A 23335-nucleotide genomic window follows, 5' to 3' on the forward strand; every position below is an offset into this window, starting at 1 on the left:
AAAGAGAAAAAGAGAGACAGGATACTTGTACTTTTATAAGTAGGCTGAGTATTTTTACTGCTTGTTATTGCTAACAGCTCTGAAGATTTCAATCAAGCTTAAAACATTCTGTCTGAAAGATTCCTACGACAATCTTTTTTACCTATTTATCCAAGACCTACATTCCCATCTCCTGGTAAGGAAGTTGATTTGCATCTTACTGGGTAAATAAAAATATTGTTTTGAATAAATAGAGTGGAAGGACATCTAAAGCTAAGAATCTCCTGAGGAATCTCTGCTTGTATTCTCTGGTGAGCACATGAATCTCAATAAGGGGAGATTAGAGTCCTCTAATAATATAGCACAGTTGGCTCAGGAAAAGGTTCTGAAAGTAAATCTGGACTTATTTTCCCTAAGGATACTACACACACTTTAAATATAAAGGGCAAGGATGAGTGAGGAGCCACTGGAATGCTCTCTGCATTCCAGGATCACAGCTGGAATGCCAAAGTGATGAGGCAAACAGGGCAAAATCTCCAGAGGAGTGTGGCCTCACCTCCACTTCTCACCCAAAGATGCTCATGGATGGATGAGCTGAGGCCAGGTAGGTGGCTTGAACTTAATTCCAAGTGGTGCTTCTGGAGTCCTTGGCATCATCAGATGGGGACTGTGGCGGCTTGCATGTCAAGAGACTAGGTTAGCTGTATGTCAGTGGGGGCCACTGACAGAAGACTCTGGATGAGGAAGAATGGGGGACAGAAGGGAAATGGCACCAGGAATCATCAGGTTGGCCCCCAAAAGTTGGGGCCTGCCAGACCTGATAAGACAGGCCTTGCTGCAGTAGAGCAGTGGCACCAAAGGAGGTTAATTTTGCTTTCATTAGGAGGGTGGAGGCTGAATCATCAGAATAGGAGCTGAGAATTATAAAGTTTTGGGAAGGAGGAAGGAACATGAGGAATGAAACCAATCTTTCAAACCAGTTGTTAGACATTTTCACAAAGTAGCTCATTTAATGCTAACTACCACTTTATTTTTTTTAAAAGAGTATTTATTTATTTTGAGAGAGAGAGAGAGAGAGAGAGAGATGGCATGAGTGGGGGAGGGACAGAGAGAGAAAGAGAGAGAAGGAGAGAGAGAGAATCCCAAGTAGGCTCCCCACTGCCAGTGTGGAGCTGGAGCTGGGAGCCCAACATGGGGCTCAAACCTACAAACCATGAGATCATGACCTGAGCCAAAATCAAGAGTCAGACACCCAACTGATTGAGTCACCCAGGTGCTCCCCCTAACCAGCACTTTAGATAAGGAAAGCTAAGTTCACACACCTGCTGCACAGCACAGTGGGGATTTGAACCCAGGTCTCTCTGACCTCAGGGGGTGTGTTCTTTCCAGCTCTTGTCTGAGAGGCAGGACATTCCTGCTTTCCCTTTGTATCCCCTACTTTACCCCTCAGGCATTCTCTTGTTTCTTTCTGCCTATTGCAAATTCACATTCCTTTCTCTCTTTCTTCTTTAAATAATTACAGTTTGCAACAGCTATATTTATTAAACAAAATTAATTTTAAAAGTAGAGTAGTTGAAACTTTTATAGTCTTTAAAACACAAGACTCCCACTCTTCTAAAATTAGGAAAAACTTGTACTTACTTGTGCAAAGCCGATTACCCATTTGTTCTCTCTTTATCAATCATTATATTTAAGAGTAACAGTAGGTCAATGGATATATGATCAAAACACTAGAGTTGAGAGATGCAGAAACTGCAACACACAGAAGCTCAGTGACTTGTTTACAATAAACTGGCTAGTTCCTGAGTGATCCAAATAATTGAGGACAAGAGTGAAAGCGGGAAAATCCCGAGTTTACAAATAAATTGAGTTTCAAATGTTCGTTTGTAAATCAGTTATTTGACATTTGGTATATTTCCCCAATGAAAAGAAAATTTTAGGTAGGAATGCAACATGATTATCTCATCAGAAAATAGCTGGCATCTATTATTTGTATTCAAGAACAGTATAGCAAACAACCCCAAATTATTATGCAATACTTAAATTTAACACAACATAAAGACAATACACTGAGTGAGAAGGATTTTGATTCTAAATGCATGAAAGAGAAAACTTAGGAAGATGAGAGAGTTCACTGAACCATCTGGTAGAGATTCTGAGGTTGACTTTTGGACACTGATCAGGGACTTTTGGAAATGAATGATAGAAACTTGTTCTTAAGAGATAGTAAAGGAAATTTCTTGAGTGCCCATTATTTATAATACCCAGGAGTTAAAAAAAATCAGTCATTCAAAATTCATCAGTTAAATATACCATTCAAAGCAGCATCTAAGTGGCAGTTTCTCTTTATGCACTTTTCACTCCATGCACAAAAAGGTACTTTCCTTCTTTTGGTTTGCTGTACACCTGACCAGATCATCCTTTCTTTCTCAATTCTTCATTGCCTGGTAAAATATCCTCCCTCAAAGCCTAATTCAAATGTCACATCCATTTTAAAAATCCCTTGGGAAAATATTAGCTGTCCCTCCATTGAAACCAGTTGCATTTTGATTGCATTTCTTTCATAAAATACAGTGTGTCTCCTGTTTTCGTTTTTGGGTGCTCAGTAAATAGTTGTCAAATACAATTAAATTCTAATAATTCAGATTTCTTCTCAAGAAGTGCCTTCAGACTGCCTTTGCAAAATAGTGTTCCCCACACCCCCGGTCCCTAGCCCTGCTTTATTTTCTTTATAGCATGTATCATACTTGACATAATAGATATTTGTTTATTTTCTGTCTCTTCCACCCAGTGTATGACCTACTTTGTTTCATTTACTACATCATCCTTTCCTCAGCATCAAGACCTGTGCCTGGTCCAGAGCAGGAGTTGAATAAATTGATGTGACTGGAAGTAAAAGGAATATCAACTGGCATATATCAAGACTCTGGATCTAATAATTGATTATTTCTATCACTATTTAGCTGTAGGACACTGGGCATTAACCCACGCTGGGCATTTCCCTATAAAATCAATAAGATCTGATGGAATTTCATTACTTTGAGAGTAGGAAGTGAGACAGGGAATGTGGAAGTTGAGTTCAAGGGTCTCCTGGGTGGCTTAGTTGGTTCAGCATCTGACTCTTGGTTTTGGCTCATGTCAGGATCTTGCAGTTTCTGAGTTCGAGCCCTGCATGGGATTCTGGGCTGATGGTGCTGAGCCTGCTTGGGATTCCCTCTCTCCCTCTCTCTTTGCCCCTCCCCCACTCATGTTCTCTCTCCCTCTTTCTAAATAAATAAATAATTTGATATTAAAAAAAAAGAAATGGAGTTCAAGTAGATGTGTATGGGAAAAAGAATGCTGGAGGCAAAAGGCAGAGAGAAAGCAAAGAGCGTGTGAGGAGGGAGAGATGCAGAGAAAGGGCTGCCTTCAGGTGCATGGGCCTGTCAAGAATGCTGTGGGGGGCGGGGGGGAAGAATTCTGAGGGGACTGGAGGCCACATAGAGATGTTGGGCTGGTTGAAAAGAGGCTCCCAGAGAAGAGGGAAGGCAAGCTGAAAGGGGACGGTATGTGTATGTTGCAAGCTCCACACACTTTTCAGTTTTGCCTTTCTATCCAGTAAACAACCACTCTGCTGGGACTTCGTCAGGGCCTATTAAACATGTGGCTTAGCAGGTGAAAGCAAATGAGATGCTCGTTTTGTTTTTTATTAATAATTTTTTTGAAGCTTATTTTTATTTTGAGAGAGAGAGAGCACGTGCGCAAGTGGGGGAGGGGCAGAGAGACAGGGAGACATAATCCCAAACAGGCTCTGGTCTATCAGCACAGAGCCCACCCGATGCAGGGCTCGAACTCACAAACCATGAGATCTTGACCTGAGCAGAAATGAGAGTCGGATGCTTAAGTGACCAGGCCACCCCGGGGTGCCAGCTAATGAGATGTTCTATACAAGAAACATATTTGTTCTCCATTTATTTTGACAAGACCTCTTCTTTATTCCCCAAAGCGGACTAGATTCTAATCTCTTATCCTGAATCTCCACAGCACTGCTCTTCTCATCTGAGAATATCTCATGCAGTCTAGTGTTGCAAGGTTGTCCTCTTGCCTCTCCTCCCCCACACCAGGAAGTCTATGAAGGGCACTGTCTATCTTTGCTTTTTCTGTACCAGCCTAGTACAATATCTTGCAGTCAGTCTCTGTTTGTGTGTCTCTCTCATGTACTTACAGATTTTATGTTGAACGAATACAGATATAGTTGAAATTTAAGTTTTGGTAAAGTTCTAGGCTGGTTTGTAAAATAGGAACTGATCCAAGCAGAGGTTTTGAAATTTCCTACATAAGCTACCAAAGAGGTACCTACATTCAAGCTATATACATTATCTAGGAAGCAACCACTGACACTTTTTTGTTTGCTTGTTTGTTTACTTAAAAACAAATTTGGGAAAGGGCTCTCAAAACTTCACTCTTATTCTATACCATGGTCAAAGACCCACTGTCCTTGGCCGCAGTGACTTTCTAGCCTTGCAAAAAGTCGACTCGGCCACGCTGTCTGAGCAGCTCTGTGAGGCCACGGAGAGAAGAAAGGTCCCAGCGACCCCCAAACCAGAGCCTGGGTCAGAGTCCCCAAGCCCTTCCCGCGCGCGAACACAGGGCGGTCCAGCGGCCCTTGGGAAGCCCGCCTCCTGCAGCTTCCAACGCAGCTGCAGTCCGGCCCCACCCGGTGTGCGAGGACTGGGACGAGTGGCGCCCCACGCAGGCGCAGTGAGGCCGGGGAAGGGGCGGGCCCGGTCCCCGTGGCAGGCGGCGGGCGGGGCGGGGCAGGGCGGGTGGTGTTTCCGTTGCTTGGAGTTGGGCTGCGAGCAGCTGCTTGGAGCCTACTGCGCTTGCATCCCTGCCCTGCCCTGCGCGCCGCCGCCCCGCGCTCCGCGGCTTTCCCGGAGGTTCGGAGCACTTGGGTCCCTCTGTCACGCTTGGGTGAGTGCTCGCCCAGCCGGAGTGGGGGCTCCGTCCGGAGAGGGGGGCTGCGGGGAGGGCCGGTCTGCGGCTCGCTGAACCCTCCGTGCCTCTCTTCTCTTGCAGGTTTGCATCACCTTTTCCTGACCTGAGCAGTCGCCATGGCACAGGTAGGGCCTTGCGCCCCCGCGCAGCGCGCGCATTTGCCAACTTCGTAAGCTGTGTCAAGGGAGTTGTAGAATTCGTCTGGAAGTCAAAAAAGTTTAGGAGAAAGCGAAATCTGCCTGGGAGAAATCTGGGACACCTTTCCTGTTGGCTCTCTCGTTGCTTCCCCCCGACCCCTTCGCTGTGCCCCGGCTTATTCCGCGGAGTGCCCGCCGGAACCTGCCCGGTAGCCGCCGGTGGGGCGCTGCCGCGGGTGACGTGGCCGGATTTGGGTGCACTCCCTTTTCGTGAGTGAGTGTGTAAAAGTGCGCCCTCCCAAATCCAAAGAACCGCTAAAATTAGAACCAGAGCAGGAACCAGCGCGTAGCGGTCATGTGAGCCCAACGCCTTTCTTTCCTTGTCTTTCTTTTCCTGCCTCCCTCCCTTCCCTTCATTTTTTTTCTTCCTTTCCTTCTTTCCTTTCCTCCCCTTTCCGTTCCCTGCCGTTTCCTGTATTATAATACAGTGAGTGGGCCTTGGTGTTTTTCCAGTAGAACTCTAGTGAGCTTTTTCCAGTTGCTCAACCCAATTTTATTGTTAGTTGTAGGTAGGATTTTTTTTTTTTTTCATGCAAAAGATTAAACAGAAGAGGTGCTTTTCTTAAGGAATTCGTGGAACGAGTTCTGATTTGAATTTGCCTTGGGATTGTTTCAGAACTCGATTTCCTAGTATTATTAGCCTTTTTTTTTTTTTTCTGCTCTTAACATTTATCAAAATTGCAGGGAAGGGGCGCCTGGATGGCTAAGAGGTTGAGCATCCGACTCCTGCTCAGCTCGGGTCATGATCTCAGGGGATGGTGACTTGCAGAGTCATGTGGGGCTCTCTGCTGTCAGTGGGAGCAGGCTTCCTATCCTGTCTCCTCCTTTCTGCCCTTCCCCTGTTCTTGTTCTCTCTCTCTCAAAAATAAATACACATTAAACAAGTGTAGGAAAGAAAAAAAAATAGTTTAATTTGTATAGCAGACTTTAAAAGATTGACAATCTTTTGTGAATAAAAATTGACAATTTTTTTTGTGAATAAAATATCAGTGCTAACAACTCCACCCCAAAACTAATTTTACAGATCTCAACAATCTAACTGGCTTGTCAGAGTCCAGATCCCTTTTTTTCTTCAAACATTTTTTTAAACAAGTGTTTGCTCAGACAAAGCCCTCTCTTTATACTCTTCATTTATTAAAAAACAAAAACAAAAACTCTTATCAAAATTGAATAAGGTTTCACGGTTCTTTCCAAGAGAAAAATGGGAGGATTATGATGACTTGGTAACTTTATTAATTTATACAGTGCTTCCATTCTTACTTCCTCTATTACACTTAAGGGATATTACAATAAACTGAGTCTCCTGTTACTTCAAGTGGAAACTTTGGTTTAGGTTCTTCCCCGCATAAAGGATACTTTTATGTGGAACTAACTTTCCTTCATTGAGAATTATTTTTCTTATCTTGATATTGTTGGTGTGGTGATGTAAATGGCGATAAAACAAGCATCAAAGAATAATTCCCTTTATACTTGCTCATTTGGATGTTTCTTGAATCTCTTTTGTAAGTTTACCCCGTGATGTCTGAAGTTTTTCAATCAATTCCTTTAAAATTGTTTTTTTAATGTTTGTTTATTTTTGAGAAAGGGACAGAGTGTGAGCGAGGGAGGGGCAGAGAGAGGGAGATACAGAATCAGAAGCAGGCTCCAGGCTCTGAGCTGTCGGTAGAGCCTGAGGTGGAGCTCCAACCCACGGACCAGACCAGGAGATCATGACCTGAGCTGAAGTCGGACTCTCAACTGACTGAGCCATCCAGGCACCCCTCAATCAATTCCTTTTAATTATGTAGATTCCAGGTAGCATAAAGGAACACATTTTTCCAATTGTGGACATTAATAATTTAAAATAATGAAAAGTATAAAAGCTGCTATACATATATAATCTGGGAGAATGGTGGTTTATATTACAAAATTATGTGCATGATCTCTATCACAGTATAACACCAGGACTGTTTTCTGTCAAAACACAGTTTTTGGTCATCGTAAAAGTTATAAGTAGTGTTAAGAAAGCTACAGTGTTGAATTTTGCACTTACTTTGTTATTAGTTATCCTTGGAAACCATGGAAGTAAAGCATTTTGTTAAAATGTTTACTACTAGGATAACATTTTGTTGTCTTTATACTTATATTTGATGGTGTGCAGAATGCCCACAATAAGGAATTGCACTTTTACTGTCAAAAAAAAATTCCCTTGGACCCCAGTGTAATTGTAGGAAGGCTGAAGTAGCTTCAGTGTTAGGTTTCAAACGGTTTCTATGGTAGTAGTTTCGTTGCCTTGTGGTTATGGGAGCCAGAGACCTCCACTCCGTGGCCATCTGTAGAGTAGTGAAATGAGATGCCTGAGACATAGAGGTGTACATTTCAGTAATTTAAAATGTATGGTTAAATATTGTTTCTTTATTTATTGAGGAATTAAAATGTCGCCGCCAACAGCAGTTATTCTTCATGTTTATAAGCTGTACCTTCCATACTAGTGTTTTTGTCTTTGTTTGACCTTGGGACCACCTCCTTACCAATCAGAGTTTACAGAGATCCAGGAAATCAATTTTATAGGTAACTTCTGGGTATGACTGTCCTGCTAAGAATTTAATGAGAAAGCATTGATTAATCTTTGATAGATAATTGGAGTTTCTTTTTTTCTATAAATAAATATTAGGAATACTTTATACTCTTGTGTATATTTATATTAATATTTTTATATCAATGAAAAATTTTAGTTAAATTTTACCCTGATGATGTCAGTCTAGGGGGACAAAGCCATGACAACTATTGTGAACTACATAAAAAGTGATTTAGGGGCACCTGGGTGGCTCAGTGGGTTGGGTGTCTGACTTCGGCTCAGGTCATGATCTCACCGCTCGTGAGTTCGAATCTTGGGTCAGGCTCTGTGCTGATAGCTCAGAGCCTGGAGCCTGCTTCCAATTCTGTGTCTCCCTCTCTCTCTGCTCCTCTCCCACTCACACTCTGTCTCTTTCTCTCAAAAATAAATAAACATTAAAAAAATTTTTAAAAAGTGATTTATATTGTCTTGTTGGGTGAATACATTCAGAGCTGGTGGTGTTTGTGGGATAACCACCACTTGAGCTCTGCCCTTCTCTCTCTGGTCCTAGTCCTCATCCACTAGCATTGAAACATGTGGGAGTCTACCAACTGATTGTTACTATGGAGAGAAGGAGTCTAACATGAGGCTTCCCAGGCTTTCTTAAAGGTAACACATTGATTAACTGTATCTTCTCCATGACATACAAGAAAAATCTGAATTACAAATGTACCTGCATGTAAACAGTTCCTGGACCATATATATATATATATATATATTTTATCTTTGAAATCATTCATTTGAAGGGCTTTGGATTTATATGGCTTAAAACCACAACTTCCATGTTTAGAATAAACCTTGCTAACTAGTAAATTTTTATGATTATTGGACCACTAACATTTTTCTATGCTAAATTTGGGTATAAGCTAGCTCAAGATATTTACTAAGGAATGGCCAAAGAGCTGTTAATTGCCTGAGTTATTTATATATAGTAAAATATTTTTTGAATCCTTTCATCTTTGCAATGGTCAGCTTGTGATTATATAAATGTGAATTTTTATTTAGATTTTAGGGTTATTTCCTCAATCTGACTTAACCATATCTTGGGGTGGGTTTCTTAAACTGGACGCTGACCTATTTCTTATTGCTTAACTTGCTCATGCAGGTTTTTAAAATATCACTATTTAGCTACAGCCAAATTATTTCACAGATATTCTAATTTATTTTAGGTACTTAAAAGTACATTCTGTACTTCTATATTCTTTGGTTTCAAAAAATCAAGAGTTGGATGTATTTCAAAGATGAATGATCCATTTAATACATTTTAATTCAATTTAAGTCTTTTATATCTCTAATTTTCTTTATGAGAATGCAACTTTAAAAATACAGATTTTGGCCAATCTGAACTTAGCTTTATTTATAATGTTAATAAAGAATTAATTTAGAGCAGCAGGCATGCCATGAAGCAAAATCAGGCTACATAATTTTTCACTAGAGACTTCATGAACATCAGAGTTCTCTCTCCTATACATATTTAAATTGTGCAAGGTTTGATTATAATTTTTTTTTTGTTTGAAATCATTGTACTGTGACAATTTATAAAGAACAGCAGGATCAATGTAAATAAATAGATTTGAGATGAGTTTCATGCTAGAGGGGTCGATCAGATATTGATTGCATCTTTTCCACCATTCATCTTAAAATCAAATCTGTCTGTAGTGATCCCTCTTGGGATCCTAGGTCAGGATTACCTGTTTACTTATGACCTGTAATGCTCTGGGTTAGTGTCTCAGTTCCTGATTCCTTTTTCTGAGAGCGCAATCTTGTTTACATTTTGCATGCTGAGAAAGAACTAGATCCAAAACTGCGTGGCTGCTTTGCAAGCCACTGAGCCATTCATTGGGATTCAGCAAACCTTAATTCCCTTATCTAGATCTGGTACCCCTTGGCTATAGGTGGCAAGCTAGTGACAGTTAGGCAATCTGTGGTAGAAATATAAATATAAATATATATTTATATAAATTTATTTATTTATATAAATTTAAATATAAATTCAATATTATATTCAATATAAATGTATATAAATTAAAATAACCTGAATACTATTCTAAAACTTCACAAACACATTAGTTGATCTTTTACAAAAACTTGTGCTCCTAAGGCCTTTGTTTTAAGTGGTTTTTTTTTGGACCCAGCCTTTCAATTCAGTAGTTTATATAATATGTAAACCTATATATAATTGATTTATTGAAAATTAATACATATTGCAGTTGGTATCATTTCTTTGAACACCTGTTCCTAACTGTTCTCTTTACTTCCTATTCATGCATGCATTCATGAACGTATGAAAGTTTTGAGTTCCCACTATGTGCCAGGTATCGTTAGACATGGGAATTAAAGAGGAAATGGAACGAAAGTTTAGTGAAATAACAGATGCATTGCCAAGTCCATTGTTTGCATTATTTAGTGCTCATAATACTATTTCAGATATAAGTATTACTATTTCACAGAAGAGAAAAATGAGGTTACCTAGCTAGCATTAGTCAGATGGGACAAGGAGGAAAGGCATTATATGTAGAAGCAACAGCAGCAAAAGTAAATGCTCAGGGGTGTAAAGGAGTTTGGCATGGCCAGGAGCAGCAGGCAGTATGGTATTGTTTGAGTGAAGCTGCAGTCAGGTGGGGACATGGAGCCCTGTCTTGGAAACAGATGCCAGAAAGAGCTAAAGAGTAGGAACCATTTGTAGATAAGGAGAGCTGTCAAAAAGTTGTAAGTTGGGGCATGCCATGATTAGATTTACACTTCACAAAAATCACCCTGGTGCCAGTGTGATGTTGCATTTGAGGGCTGCAGAGTCCACATGGTGTTTCAGGGGGTGAGGGAGGGAAGGAGAGAGAAGCTGGATGTTGGAAGATCACTTAGGAATCTGCTGCTATGGTCCCAGTGAAATCTTAAAGACTTAAACTAGGCAGTGGCTGGGGCTTTAGATAGGGGATTGATGGAGAGAGTTGGCAGATTGGGTGCATGAGTGGGGTGGTGGTAGGTGCTGAAGGGCTTGGTCAGGTCAAGATGAGTGGCTTGCTTCATTGAGTGGTTTGTCTTTTTCTTTGAGGAAGGAATGCAGGTTTGAGGTGCGGAAAAGATGGAGTTAGTGAATTTGTTGAATTCGAGTTCTTTATAAAACATTTAGGAGATGCTGTCTAGTAAACAGCAGGATATATATGATCTTTAAATCCTCTTTCATTTCTGTAGGTCTTTTATTTATGTACTATTTCTCTCCTATGACTAAAAATGGTTTGAGTCTAACATTTCCTACCTTTGTGTAGGACCAGCCATGTTTATTAGGTTTCTGCCCCTTGTTTAGATACAAAAGGAAATAAAGTTGTGAATCCATGCATACTCTTCTCTAATATGAAAAATCTATGAGCTTATTTTCTGAAGCATTGGTGAATGAATTGGTTAGTGATACAGCTTTTCAAGTACTGTTCACAGAATTCCCAGTTGAACAGTTAGGTAAAATGGAACCCTACATACCCCAAACCAAACGTATACTCATTGGGAGCTAATGCGTTTGCCCACTTCAGCTACCTCAGGGCATCACCATTATTGACGGACAGTTTAGCTTTCCATTTGTTGGTATTTGCAAGGGAAGGCGTTCTTATCCAGGTGGGAAGTAGTCGTAGTCATGGGAACGTTAAAGAAACAACAAAAACCTAAATCATATTGAAAACCTTTATTTTGTTATCAAAACTTCTTTTCTACCTCTGTGCGTATAACTTAAACTATTTATAGTGATACTTTTTTCCCTTACACTTGATTTTAAGAAAGGGGTCAAAGGTAATGGTCAAAGGCCAATTTGAATTTAAGTCTTTGAATTTAACTTTCACTTTTTTTTATTGTTAAATGTGTATTGATTTATTGAGAGAGAGAGTGCTTGCACATGTGTACATGGGGGAGGGGAAGAGAGAGGGAGAAAGCGAATCCCAAGCAGGCTCTGTGCTGTCAGTTGGACACTTAACAACTGAGCCACTCAGGCACCCTGAACTTTCACCTTTTTTGATGGAATTGGAGCAAGGCTTAGAATTAGAGCTTGAGATTTTGTTTCTGACCCCCGATTGTGTTTGTACCTCTTGGAGGTTCTAGTTTTTTGTTTTTTGTTTTTTTTTCTGATATTTACTTTACTTTGCACCTTAGATCTGAATCATGTCTGTCATACTGGTTTTTCCCTTTTTTCTTGCTCATCTCATTTCTTTCTTGGTACGGTGATTTTTAATTTTTTTTCTTTGCTCATCAGTGGGACCCATTATCATAGGAAATATTAATGGGCCTGCACAGTGTGCATCAGATAAGACCTGAACTGCTCTGACTGGGGAGTGAAGGCAGAGTTCTGCCATTTGACTTTCCTTTTCCCCAACATTCTTGGGGGCCTCCAGGGGCTTTTCGTGAAACCTGAGCCTCAGAAGAAATATACTTAAAAATTACTGTACAGCTGCTTAGCAGTTGCTCGGCTATAGTGGTGTGCTTCATGGTTTCTTGCTTCCTAATTAGTATTAATGTGGAATGTTGGGTAAGGTGTTTGATTAAGTATTGATAACACTGAACTGGAAGACAGATTTAAAGAGGGCTTTTAAGTTTTCTTCTGTGCCTTCAGAAAAGCTTCAGTTTAAAATGTTCCAGACAGGTGAATGTTTTCTCATCCTTAAGTTTGAAGTTCTTTCTTTCTTTGTTTCTTTTTTTTTTTAAACACTTATCTATTTTGACAGACAGAGTGTGAGTGGAGGAGGGGCAGAGACAGAAGGAGACACAGAATCTGAAGCAGGCTCCTGGCTCTGAGCTGTCAGCACAGAGCCTAATGTGGGGCTCAAATCCATGAACTGTGAGATCATGACCTGAGCTGAAATCGGATGCCCAACCAACTAAGCGCCCAGGCGCCCCTAAATTTGAAGTTATTTCTGTGTTGTTTTCCTGTTTCTTTAAATTCTATCTAGAAAAGCAACCCTTCACTTGTGTTTAGGTTTAATTGTATTCATTTTATTTTGGCATGCCTAGTCTTTGAAGGTAAAGAACTTACTCATTTAGAATAAATGAACGAAAAAGCCAACAAAATTATAGAGCTAGAAGAGTGGATAATTTTGAAGGTGAGAGTTAAAAGAGGGAATTATATGTGTTGGCCACGTATCATCTGAGGATATATAATTTCCTTGATCAGGCACTGGTGGCTGGGAGTGAAGGTAATTGAGCACAAGCTGGGGAATGGGTGAAGGGAACAGTACTTACTTATAGTTGGAGTTAACCTGGGTAAGGTATAAATGTTTAACTGGAGGCCAGTGGGTACTAATGGGAAGAAGGAGAAGCCCTCTGATATGAGTCATGGAAAGTCACATTTGCTCAGGATAGACATTTTTGTGTGGGCAGGGATAGAGTTTGGACAGGATGTCCAAGCAGCGTTTCTGCCCTTGTGACTCATGTCTGACTCACATCTGGTCCGTTACTACCACTACGTGGCTTTGGCTAGCTTTGACAATGACTCGGATCATGTGGAATGTAGCACGTGTTTCCCAATCTCTAGAAAGCTCTCAAAAATACAACCAGCAGTTATTTCTTCATAGTTAGTAGCTGAGATTCTGAGGGTACTCCTCTTCCTTCCATCTTTCACCTCATTTCCTTCAGTCTCAGGGGTCAGATGTATTTTTAAGGCAAATCTCTCTCGTCTCCCCTGTTCTTAACCTCTGTATCTACTAGTAACTTCATAGCCTATAAACTGGATAAAATATTATTTAGATGTTTACTTATTTATTTTGAGAGACAGAGAATGAGAATGTGAATGAGGGAGGGGCAGAGAGAAAGGGAGACCAAGAATCCCAAGCAGGCTCCACACCGTCAGCACAGAGCCAGATGTGGGTGGGGCTTGAACTCAAACCGTGAGATCATGACCGGAGCTGAAATCAGGAGTCAGATGCTTAAGTGACTGAGCCACCCAGGTGATCAGTATTTTTTTTAAAGTGAGTATTTAAAAGCTTATTTAACAGTATGGAGATTTCTCCAAAAATTAAAAATAGAACTACCCTATGACCTAGCAATTGCACTACTAGGTATTTATCCAAGGATACAGGTGTGGTGTTTCGAAGGGACACATGCACCTCAATGTTTATAACAGCACTATCAACAATAGCCAAAGTATGGAAAGAGCCCAAATGGCCATCAATGGATGAATGGGTAAGGAAGATGTGGTATGTAAATACAATGGAGTATTACTCAGCAATCAAAAAGAATGAAATCTTGCCATTTGCAACTACATGGATGGAACTAGAGGGTATTATACTAAGTGAAATTAGTCAGAGAAAGACAAATATCATATGACTTCACTCATATGAGGACTTTAAGATACAAAACAGGTGAACATAAGGGTAGGGAAGCAAAAATAATATAAAAACAGGGAGGGGGAAAAACATAAGAGACTTCTAAATATGGAGAACAAACAGAGTTACTGGAGAGGTTGTGGGAGGGGGGATGGGCTAAATGAGTAAGGGGCATTAAGGAATCTACTTCTGAAACCATTGTTGCACTATATGCTAACTTGGTTGTAAAATAAAAAAAAAATAAATAAAACATGAAAAAATATAAAAGCATGTTTAAAAAAACCCCATCATTTGTAAAATTGGAGTTCATGGAGATGCTTTGCCTTACAATTCACTTTTCAGTGTTCTCCAATCAGGCTTTTACTGCCACCAAAGACCTCCTCATTACTAAGTCCAGGGAACCCTTTTCAGTCGCACCACCTGTTTGACTTCCCTGTGGTATTGGACACTGCCTTTTCTTCCTTTCCTCCTAGTACATTTTTCTCATTTGTCTTCTCCATGCCATCACCCTCTTTGGAGATTTTCTTTTTGTCTTTGGGAGGCTAGGCAGCTTCATGATTAGTAGCCCCCAGTCCCATGGCCTGTATTCAAGTACCAGCTCTGGTACTTGCTTCCTGGTCCCTTGGTTGATTCTTTAAGCCTTTCTAAGGTAAAATGAAGTTTCAGTGAGATGATCCGTGAGAAGCTCTGAGCACTGTGCTTGACCCATTGCTACACTCAGCAGATATTAGCTGCCATTATGATTGTAGGTGACCTTCCCTTCTCTGCCAGCCCTCCTTTCCACCCCACTAATATTGCTTCTGTGATAGCCTTCTCACACAGCTCCACTTACCACCAGTGTGCGCTGGTAACTGACAAAGCCTGTTTCTCTTCCAGTATGCCTACTGGGGAGAAATGTAAAACCAGTAATCCTATTCCCCATCCAAGAAAGGAATCATTGCAGTTGGTTCCCTTCTGCCTTGATCCTGTTCTGTGTCCACTGCTCCTTCCCATGTCCTTTTCCTTTACATTTCCACTGCTCCTTACTTTGATCAGGTCTTATATTCCTGTGTTAGTTGTTTTTAAAATAGTGTCCCTATCTCCACTCTTGCACAGTCCATTCTGTTGTTGTCTCCACTGCGGACCCAGTAATATTACTGTGCAGAATTGATGTTGTTCTTCCCCATGTAGATGTCCTCTGTGATCCTCTATGACTTCTCCTTGCCTACAGGATGAAGTCTGCACTTATTACAGTGGCTTTCCAGCTCCTCCTCACCCCCCCACCAAGACCTTCCCCTCATTTGTTTATCTATGTAAACACTTCTTGTTGCAGTCTGTTCAAACTCTTAACCCTGTGTCCAAAGCACCAGATTTTTTCATTTTTTCATGTTTTCATGCATGCTGGACTACACCTCCCTGTACTTCTCTACTTTCCTGAACCTGCCTTGGAAAATCACAGGCAACTTTCAAAACATCTTTTGGGAAGTTTTTCTGATTTCTTTGCATCCTTCCCAGCTCAGTCCCTCCTTTATGTGTATATATACCCTGATGAAACCTGTGTGTGTGTGTGTGTGTGTGTGTGTGTGTGTGTGTGTGTACTCAACTGCACTTGTTAATTATGTACCTTTCATTTCCTTTTGATTTTAGACATCATCACTTTTTCCTAGTGATTAGTACAATACTTGGCATGTGGAAAGCATTCAAAGAATGGTTATCGAGTGAATGAATAAACAGACTGGTGAACTAAGTCATCTGTACATCCTAAGTTCTCACCATTGGGAGAACCTGTGGTATTTATTAATTTTTTATGATGATATATTGATGGTGTTTTCAGAATCAATTTGAAGTGGTCCCACTAAACAGAGGGAGACTGCAGTTTGGCTTGAGAGATATGGCTTTCCCAATCCATGCCAGTTTTGAAGGACTATTTTCTCAAATCTTGATTAATTTCTCTCTCAACCTATTGCTCCTTCTAATTATGTTGAACCATGTGAAATTATCAGAAATTTTTTCCTTGTAGGTGATTGTGCTTCCATGCATTCATAATAAAACACGCATGATTATAAACCAGATAAGTATTCTCAACCCCTTCCCCCTTATAACTGATTTTTCCTCAGTTTTAGATAGAACCTTAATAGGAGTTTTGAAGGACTTCAAAAACATTTATTAGTAAAGTAAATGGTGGCATCCTCCTTTCATCAGAACATAAAAATCTATGACTGAGTATTCATAAAGCCTTCTGATTGTAAAGAACTAGTGCTATTACAAATTTTGAGGGGGAAATACTAAAACATTTTCATTAAAAGCACTACACATATGACAAAGTAAGTATAATGGGAAACCTTTTGAAGAATGTCTTCCAGTATACTTTATATATAAAGCTATAAATTTAAAGATTTGGCATATGAATTAGCAAACATCTTTTCAGGCTTTACCAGGTTGTCTTAAAATCCCTAAGTAAATATAAAGAAACAGGACTTGGTTTAAAATTATGCAGTAAGAACATTGCTTGGAGTTGAGTGTCTAGGTTAGGACATCGAGTTTTAATGCAGGTTTAGCATGCTTCTCAAGCAAAGTGGCAAGAGACTTAATGGAAGGAATCCTGCAAGGAAGTGCCCTCTGAGAATCAAGCGGTATCACTGGGGCTTGATCACTGGGGGCGATGCCCCTGGGAGGAGAGCCTTGGGAGCCAGGCTTCCCATTAATGGTATTGCAGGTGGGCCGGGATAGCTCATGTACTGAATTGGTCCTGCTAATCCAAACTGTAAGTGGTCCTCTTCCCATTTCAAATGGGGTTATCAAACGGAAATTTATTTAAAGACTGAGCATGATATAGAGCAATGGCTTGCTCTGTATGTCATTTGCTTTGTCATATTAGTCATGCCATGAATAATATCACTGTGTTTCCTGTCTCAGGTTAAGGGCACTGTGACTCCCTTCCCTGGATTTGATGAGCGGGCTGATGCAGAAACTCTTCGGAAGGCCATGAAAGGCCTGGGTAAATTCAACCTTTCTTTTGTTCTTAAAAAAAACATGACATTTGTTTTTCCAAACAAAAAGTCGCTGATTTACAATAAGATTAATTTTAGAATATTTTTATCTGAAATGTGTAGAAAGAGAAAAGATAGGTGAAAGTAACAAAATAGTATGACTGATATACAATATAATCCATCTCTAGAACTGAACAGAAAGTTAAATCCAGCCCCTTTGTTTTTCAACTTTTCAGGTTTACCTGGAAGGCAGCTGATTGAGTAGATAAACAGATATTCCTGAGAGTGGTCAGCTCCGCGGGTCTTTGTTCGCTTTGCCCAATCAGCTGTCTGGTTCTGCAGCCCAATCAGTGTCTGGTTCAGCTGCAGGCTTCTTGCATTCAGTTGTCTTCTCTTTCCCTGGACTCCTCTCTAGCTACGTGTAATAAACCTCATCTCGAGGATTTCTAGACAGAATTCATCCACCGTCCTCAGCCTCCTTCTGCGCTAGTGTCTGTGTGTGGGGATCTGCCTTCTCCACACTTGGCTTTGACCCCATCACTTCCCATGCTGAACATCTTGTGAGATTTCCTGTCGTAGCAGGATTAGCATTAGCTTTCTGGCTGTGAAAGGCCTTCCTTAGTATCCCAGCGCACTTTGTCGGACTCAGCTCACATTAGCACTCCTTGTATTATCTATTTGTGAAAGCCCTATGTTCCTACTGCTGAGCTTTTCCGTCATCCTAAAAGCCTATCCTCCTTCCTTACATCACTGCCTGACAAAACCCTTCCATCCTTCAAGTCTCTTTAGGGGGTCACCTTCTCCATGAAGCTTTTCCCAAACCTCCTTCCACCTGTCGACTATGAGAACCTCCTTTGAAACCCCATTTAACACCTAGACCTCTCCTGAGGCATTTGTCACATTCTGCCTTAGCTCAAGGTTGTCTCTGCGTTTTCTTTTTTCTTTTTACCCTAAATTAGAACTTGAAACCAGGATCTATTTTCCTCCCCTCTTAATCTCCTGTAACACCCAACAATTGTGCCTTGTGAATAGCCATTATTTGAGTAACTATCGGTTGCAAGAAAACTCAATGCACTAAGTTTTTAACAACTCAGGAGTATTTCCTACTTCACAAAAATGCGTCAAGCATAGGGGGTAGTTTATATTGAAAATATAACATGTTATAAATTATACATTTTATAGTTTAATAAATTATTTAATAAAATCTGTTTTTTGAGGTAAGGAAGTGACCGGGGGGGCTGGTCACAAAGGTTATTGAAACAGTGGGTGTGTGGGAGCCAAGATATAATTTTTGAACATAAATTGCAGGCACCGATGAGGAGAGCATCTTGACTCTGTTGACATCCCGAAGCAATGCTCAACGTCAGGAAATCGCCACAGCTTTTAAAACTCTGTTTGGCAGGGTAAGACTGCACTTCATCCTAAGTTAGAATGTAGAGCCCCTCTATGATTTTAAGACTAGTTTGAACTCTATTAGTATTCTTTTGTTAACATCATTTTGTTATTCTGACTTTACTATTCCTTTTTCTTTTTTAGTTTCTTAATATCAGCTGTTGGTTTACAGTGCTCACCCAACTTATCCTCATAATTGTTTTTCCTTGCTTGATGCAAGGCAAGTGCCCCACGATCCCAAGGTGATAGCTGCCTCTATCCTTCTCTGCTTCCCCCCTGAGGACTGTCTTATTATCTAGTTTCTAGGTGTGAACCTGTATTACAGTATGTTTTGTTGTGACAGGGTCACAGTCTCAGTTCCCTTTTGGAGTGGTATCTTAATAAACGAGCTTCTAATTCATTGATTTAAATGCTCTTATTTGATTAACAATTTAACATAAAAATCACATTTGTTATTTAAATGAATTTTTGCCTATTTAAACACAGTTTTGTTATTCTGCAAATTTGTGTTCATCATTTCGTTGCAAAATAAAGGCAAAGCACACACACACACAAAGTATTCTAAATATAATTTCTAGTTGCCTGTGTGCTGACACTGAAATGGGTAGGGACTACTGCTTTTGTTTTCATCATTATATACACAATTTCTCCATAGTAGCAGCTGTCTCTCAGTGGTCAGGAGCATAATTGTAAACATAATTCCTTATGTATTAAAATATTATTTGATACTGAGAGAAAAAATTGTTTTGTATAGTTATGATAAGTCAGATTTTGTCATTTGTAAAAATGCATTTATGATTTTATTTTGGGGAAATGGTTTTTAAAGATACACATTTCTCAGAACAACATTTTAAAAATATCTCTAACCTACTTTTTAAGAGTTTTCATTTTTTAACTATTGATGTTAAGAAAAACATCTCATAAGAATAAATGCCTTGATACAGAAGTGGCTTTGCTTTAGCATAAGCTTTAGGTCAGAGGTCAAAGGTGCATATTCAAAACTATGGGGAGTTTGTTGTGTGCCTTTTTCTACTTGGAGATGGCAATATAAACAATTCATTAGAGCAAAGGGCTACGTTTTATATTTAAGAAGAATCTCCTTAAAATTTCTGCCTGTTTAGCACATTTGTATTTTCTGTGACTTAGGATCTTCTGGATGACCTGAAATCAGAACTGACTGGAAAATTTGAAAAATTAATCGTGGCTCTGATGAAACCCTCTCGGCTTTATGATGCCTATGAACTAAAGCATGCTCTTAAGGTAAAACGTTTACTGAGAGGGACATTCCTGTCATGAATAATATTATTTGTGTTGGTAATTACATTTATAATTTTTTGAGTTATTTCTGTGAGGGTTTCTTGGGGGACAAAATTGTGTAGGAGGCAATAAGAAGAAAAGGAGGGAGAAAATTACAAGTGTATCATTTAATCTTTTTGTATAGTTAACTCAGTAGTAGTGGTTATTTAAAATTTTAATATTTTTATAGCTTTTTATATTTTCATGCCTGTTTTCTGATTTTGAGATGTGTTTTAAAAATTCCTGATTATGAAATAACAATGTTGTTAATGATTTTAGGTTAAAAAAAATAAAGCTACAGAGCAAATTTTCATATAGGAAAGATTTTCTAATACCCTTTCCTTCTTTCCTGTAGTACTTCTAAATAATAAAATAGGATAATACTAAAATAGTAGCTGGTAAACTTGTTATAATTTCATTGTAGCAAATAACTAAATGTGTATTCCCTTGACTGATGTTTGGAATATTGTATAAATATGATTACATTAAAACCTTTGTTTAGATCTTTGGGGAAGGAAATAGTACAATTGGTAGTAGATTTTGAATGGGCAAAGTGAGATTTAACAACAAGGAGATAATGTAGCACAGGGATTCTTACTGATGGAGTGGAACAAAGAAGGGGGCTTATCAAGTTAGGAGGCTTTCTGTGCTTTTTCTCTTTGTTTTTCTATGGTGCTTCTTTTGGAATAAACAAAATCTCAAGTTATTGAAAAAGGGCCTTTTTGCAGAGTACTTCTGAAATCTCAGCAGTAATTGAAATTCTGCCAGAGCATAAACGTAGATTTTTCAGTGCTTGGTTTTTGGGAAAGAAACAGATATAAAAAGAGTAAGACTTAAATATACTATCTTTTAAAATTAAGTTCAGCTCTATTGTTTCCTGTATCTTCTAATTTAGATACGACTTTTATAATCAGAAAAAGGAAAACCAACTAAAATTAGAGTTGACTTTTGAACAACACAGGTTTAAACTGTGTATACATTGATTTGTTATAGTACAGTATAGCTAATGCATTTTCTCTGCCTTATGATTTTCTTAATAACATTTCTTTTCTCTAGCTTACTTTATTGTAATAATACAATATATAATTCATATAGCATACAGAATATGTGTTAATCGACTCTATGTTATCAGCAAGGCTTCCAGTGAACAGTAGGCTACTAAGTTACGTTTTTGGAGAGTCAAAAGTTATACACAGATTTTTGACTTGGGGATGGGGTCATTGCCCCTAACCCCCACATTGTTCAAAGGTCAACTGTATTTTCCTAAAATCCAGAAAGCACATTTTAATTCTTTTGTACTGATCTAGTTCCTAATAACTAAGCAATGCTACATTTATTATTTCCTTTGGTACAGAATTTCCCTTCGGAAATTCCACTGAGAATTTAATTTGAGGTAGAGGGTTTATGTTTTGAGGTACAGATTGTTTAAGTATCACTGCTCCTCCTTGTAAATTTACGTAGAGTTTTCATTTTTACTATTTTAGTCTTTTTAATTTCATGTTCATCCGCATGTGCTTTTAAACTATTTGGAGTGAAACTGATATGATTACGAGTTTGTAGAATCTGTTACATGTCATATATCACACACACACATGCAATAACCATTGTTTTTATTAGACCAAAAAGGAAAAACATGTCTTTGGAGAAAAAATTAATTTGAAATTTTTTCTTTCTATAACTAATAGAACTTGTATACAGAGAAATGAATATGATATTGGATAGTTTATATGTTATGTTTATGTAATTATGCAATTTGGGTAACATCTATTCTAGAAAATAAATTTCTTTAATCTTATTAACATACTTTCTCTATTAAAAATAAATTTCCAAACAGGGAGCTGGGACAAATGAAAAGGTACTGACAGAAATTATTGCTTCGAGGACACCTGAAGAACTGAGAGCCATAAAACAAGTCTACGAAGAAGGTAAGTGTTTTGAATGTTATTTCCTCTTCATCTCCACTGTCATTTTTTCACTTTTCTAAAGTGAGCACAGTTCTTCACAATTACAGGAGGCAGGCCGTACATGATTGCTAGAGGAATTGGTGCGTGAATGAATGAGCAACAATTCAAGATAGGTTTCTTCTTCAGTGAAGAAAAGACTGCTTTTTACTATACCTGTATTTGTTTTGGTACTTAGGAGAATTTTCTGACGAAGATGGAAGTTTACTTTTACTTTGAACTTGCAACTAGCGTAGAGACCTACAGTTTGCTTTTCTTTTACATTAACTTCAAGATGGATGTGGGTTTGCTTCCTGGAGAAAATTAGTTTTAAGTTACTAGAAGTTAAGAGTTCTCTAAAAGGCCCTTTTGGAATTTTGGAAAAGAAACTGTGTCCAAATTGGAATTGATAAAAATGTTTGAGTAAACGTGTCATTTTAGCTAATGGTAATGCTTGAATACTCTGCATTTTAATTTTTTGCCTTGGTGTACCTTTTTGTGTGTGAAAAAATAATCTGTATTTCAATCTGAATGTGAATGGAACCAAGAAAATAAAATAAAAAGTAAAGGTAGAGTGTTCTTTTCTCATCTCCTCAAAGTTTCTGTATCAGACTCTTTGTCCTGACTGAGCAGGAGCAGACTATCCAGATGGTCAGCCTAGTCAACAGACCAACAGGATGAATGCCTTCAGCTAGGAAAATGGGTCCCTATGTTGGAATTAGTGTATTAATCTTGGAGATTATGTTGTAACTCAGCAAGTCAGAACAGTGTGAAATTTATAGCAACTGAATGGTTACCTATTCAGTGCTGGATATTTCTTTCCTGCTTCTCTTTTTACAGTTGGATAGGTCCCAACCACTAAGGCAGAGGGGATACATGTATATTAACAGCAGAAAATCACATTTGAGGGTTTTTTTTTTTTAATGTTTTATTATTTATTTTTGAGAGACACAGAGTGAGCAGAGGAGGGCAGAGATAGAGGGAGGAGACACAGAATCTGAAGCAGGCTCCAGGCTCTGAGCTGTTGGCACAGAGCCTGTCATAGGGCTCGAACTCACAGCTGTGAGATCATGACCTGAGCTGAAGTCAGATGCTTAACTGACTGAGCCACCCAAGCACCCCTAGAGCTTTTAGACCTTTAGAAATAGTGCCAAGCTTTTAACGTTTGTCTGCTTTTAGATAATGATTAAGTATTTAAGTGTCTTTGAGCTGCCTTCAATAGCAGCTGTTTGAAAGTTAGTGAAAAGGGCTTGTAGACTTTTGTAGATACCAGTTCTCCTCTTTACTATGGCATTATGTTAAATAACTGGAAATAGAGGCAGGAAGGGGCATGTTTTAAAATATCACTGCTATTAACTTTATTTGCTGTAGAGGAAAAATATCTTACTAGGGGAAAGAATGGCCATGCCAGAAGAAAAAAAAAAAAACAACTCAGAATTTTAGATTATAGAAGAGCTTCTTTGGAAACTAATTATGTAAAACATTTGAAAGAAAGCAATACAAAGTTTAAAATTATGATCAGTTGTGTTTTGGAGGTTTTCCTGTACCATCGCTTGTCTACATAACTGCATTGGTTGAGAGCATTTCTAAATGGCTGAGTCATGGATTTTAGCTTGAATCGAGAACTTTTGGGAGACTTTAATTTGTTTTCTACCAGCCACTCCTAAAGCATTTGCCTTTAGTCTTTAGA

At 39.0% G+C, this 23335-nt stretch overlaps 1 protein-coding gene across 1 annotated transcript in view; it reads left to right on the top strand.

Moving 5' to 3' along the window:
- The first annotated feature begins 4689 nt into the window (after window positions 1-4689).
- Window positions 4690-23335, top strand: part of ANXA5 (annexin A5) — a 30174-nt gene continuing 11528 nt past the window's right edge. The window contains exons 1-6 of the mRNA XM_043569336.1: window positions 4690-4932; window positions 5038-5081; window positions 16944-17025; window positions 18326-18420; window positions 19556-19669; window positions 21540-21630. Of these exons, the coding sequence (XP_043425271.1) occupies window positions 5073-5081; window positions 16944-17025; window positions 18326-18420; window positions 19556-19669; window positions 21540-21630 (391 nt within the window). The 5' untranslated portion in view covers window positions 4690-4932; window positions 5038-5072. The remainder of the gene's footprint in view (window positions 4933-5037; window positions 5082-16943; window positions 17026-18325; window positions 18421-19555; window positions 19670-21539; window positions 21631-23335) is intronic.

This window comes from Prionailurus bengalensis, chromosome B1 (genome assembly GCF_016509475.1).
Source record: "Prionailurus bengalensis isolate Pbe53 chromosome B1, Fcat_Pben_1.1_paternal_pri, whole genome shotgun sequence".
In the NCBI taxonomy this organism is placed as follows: Eukaryota; Metazoa; Chordata; class Mammalia; order Carnivora; family Felidae; genus Prionailurus; species Prionailurus bengalensis.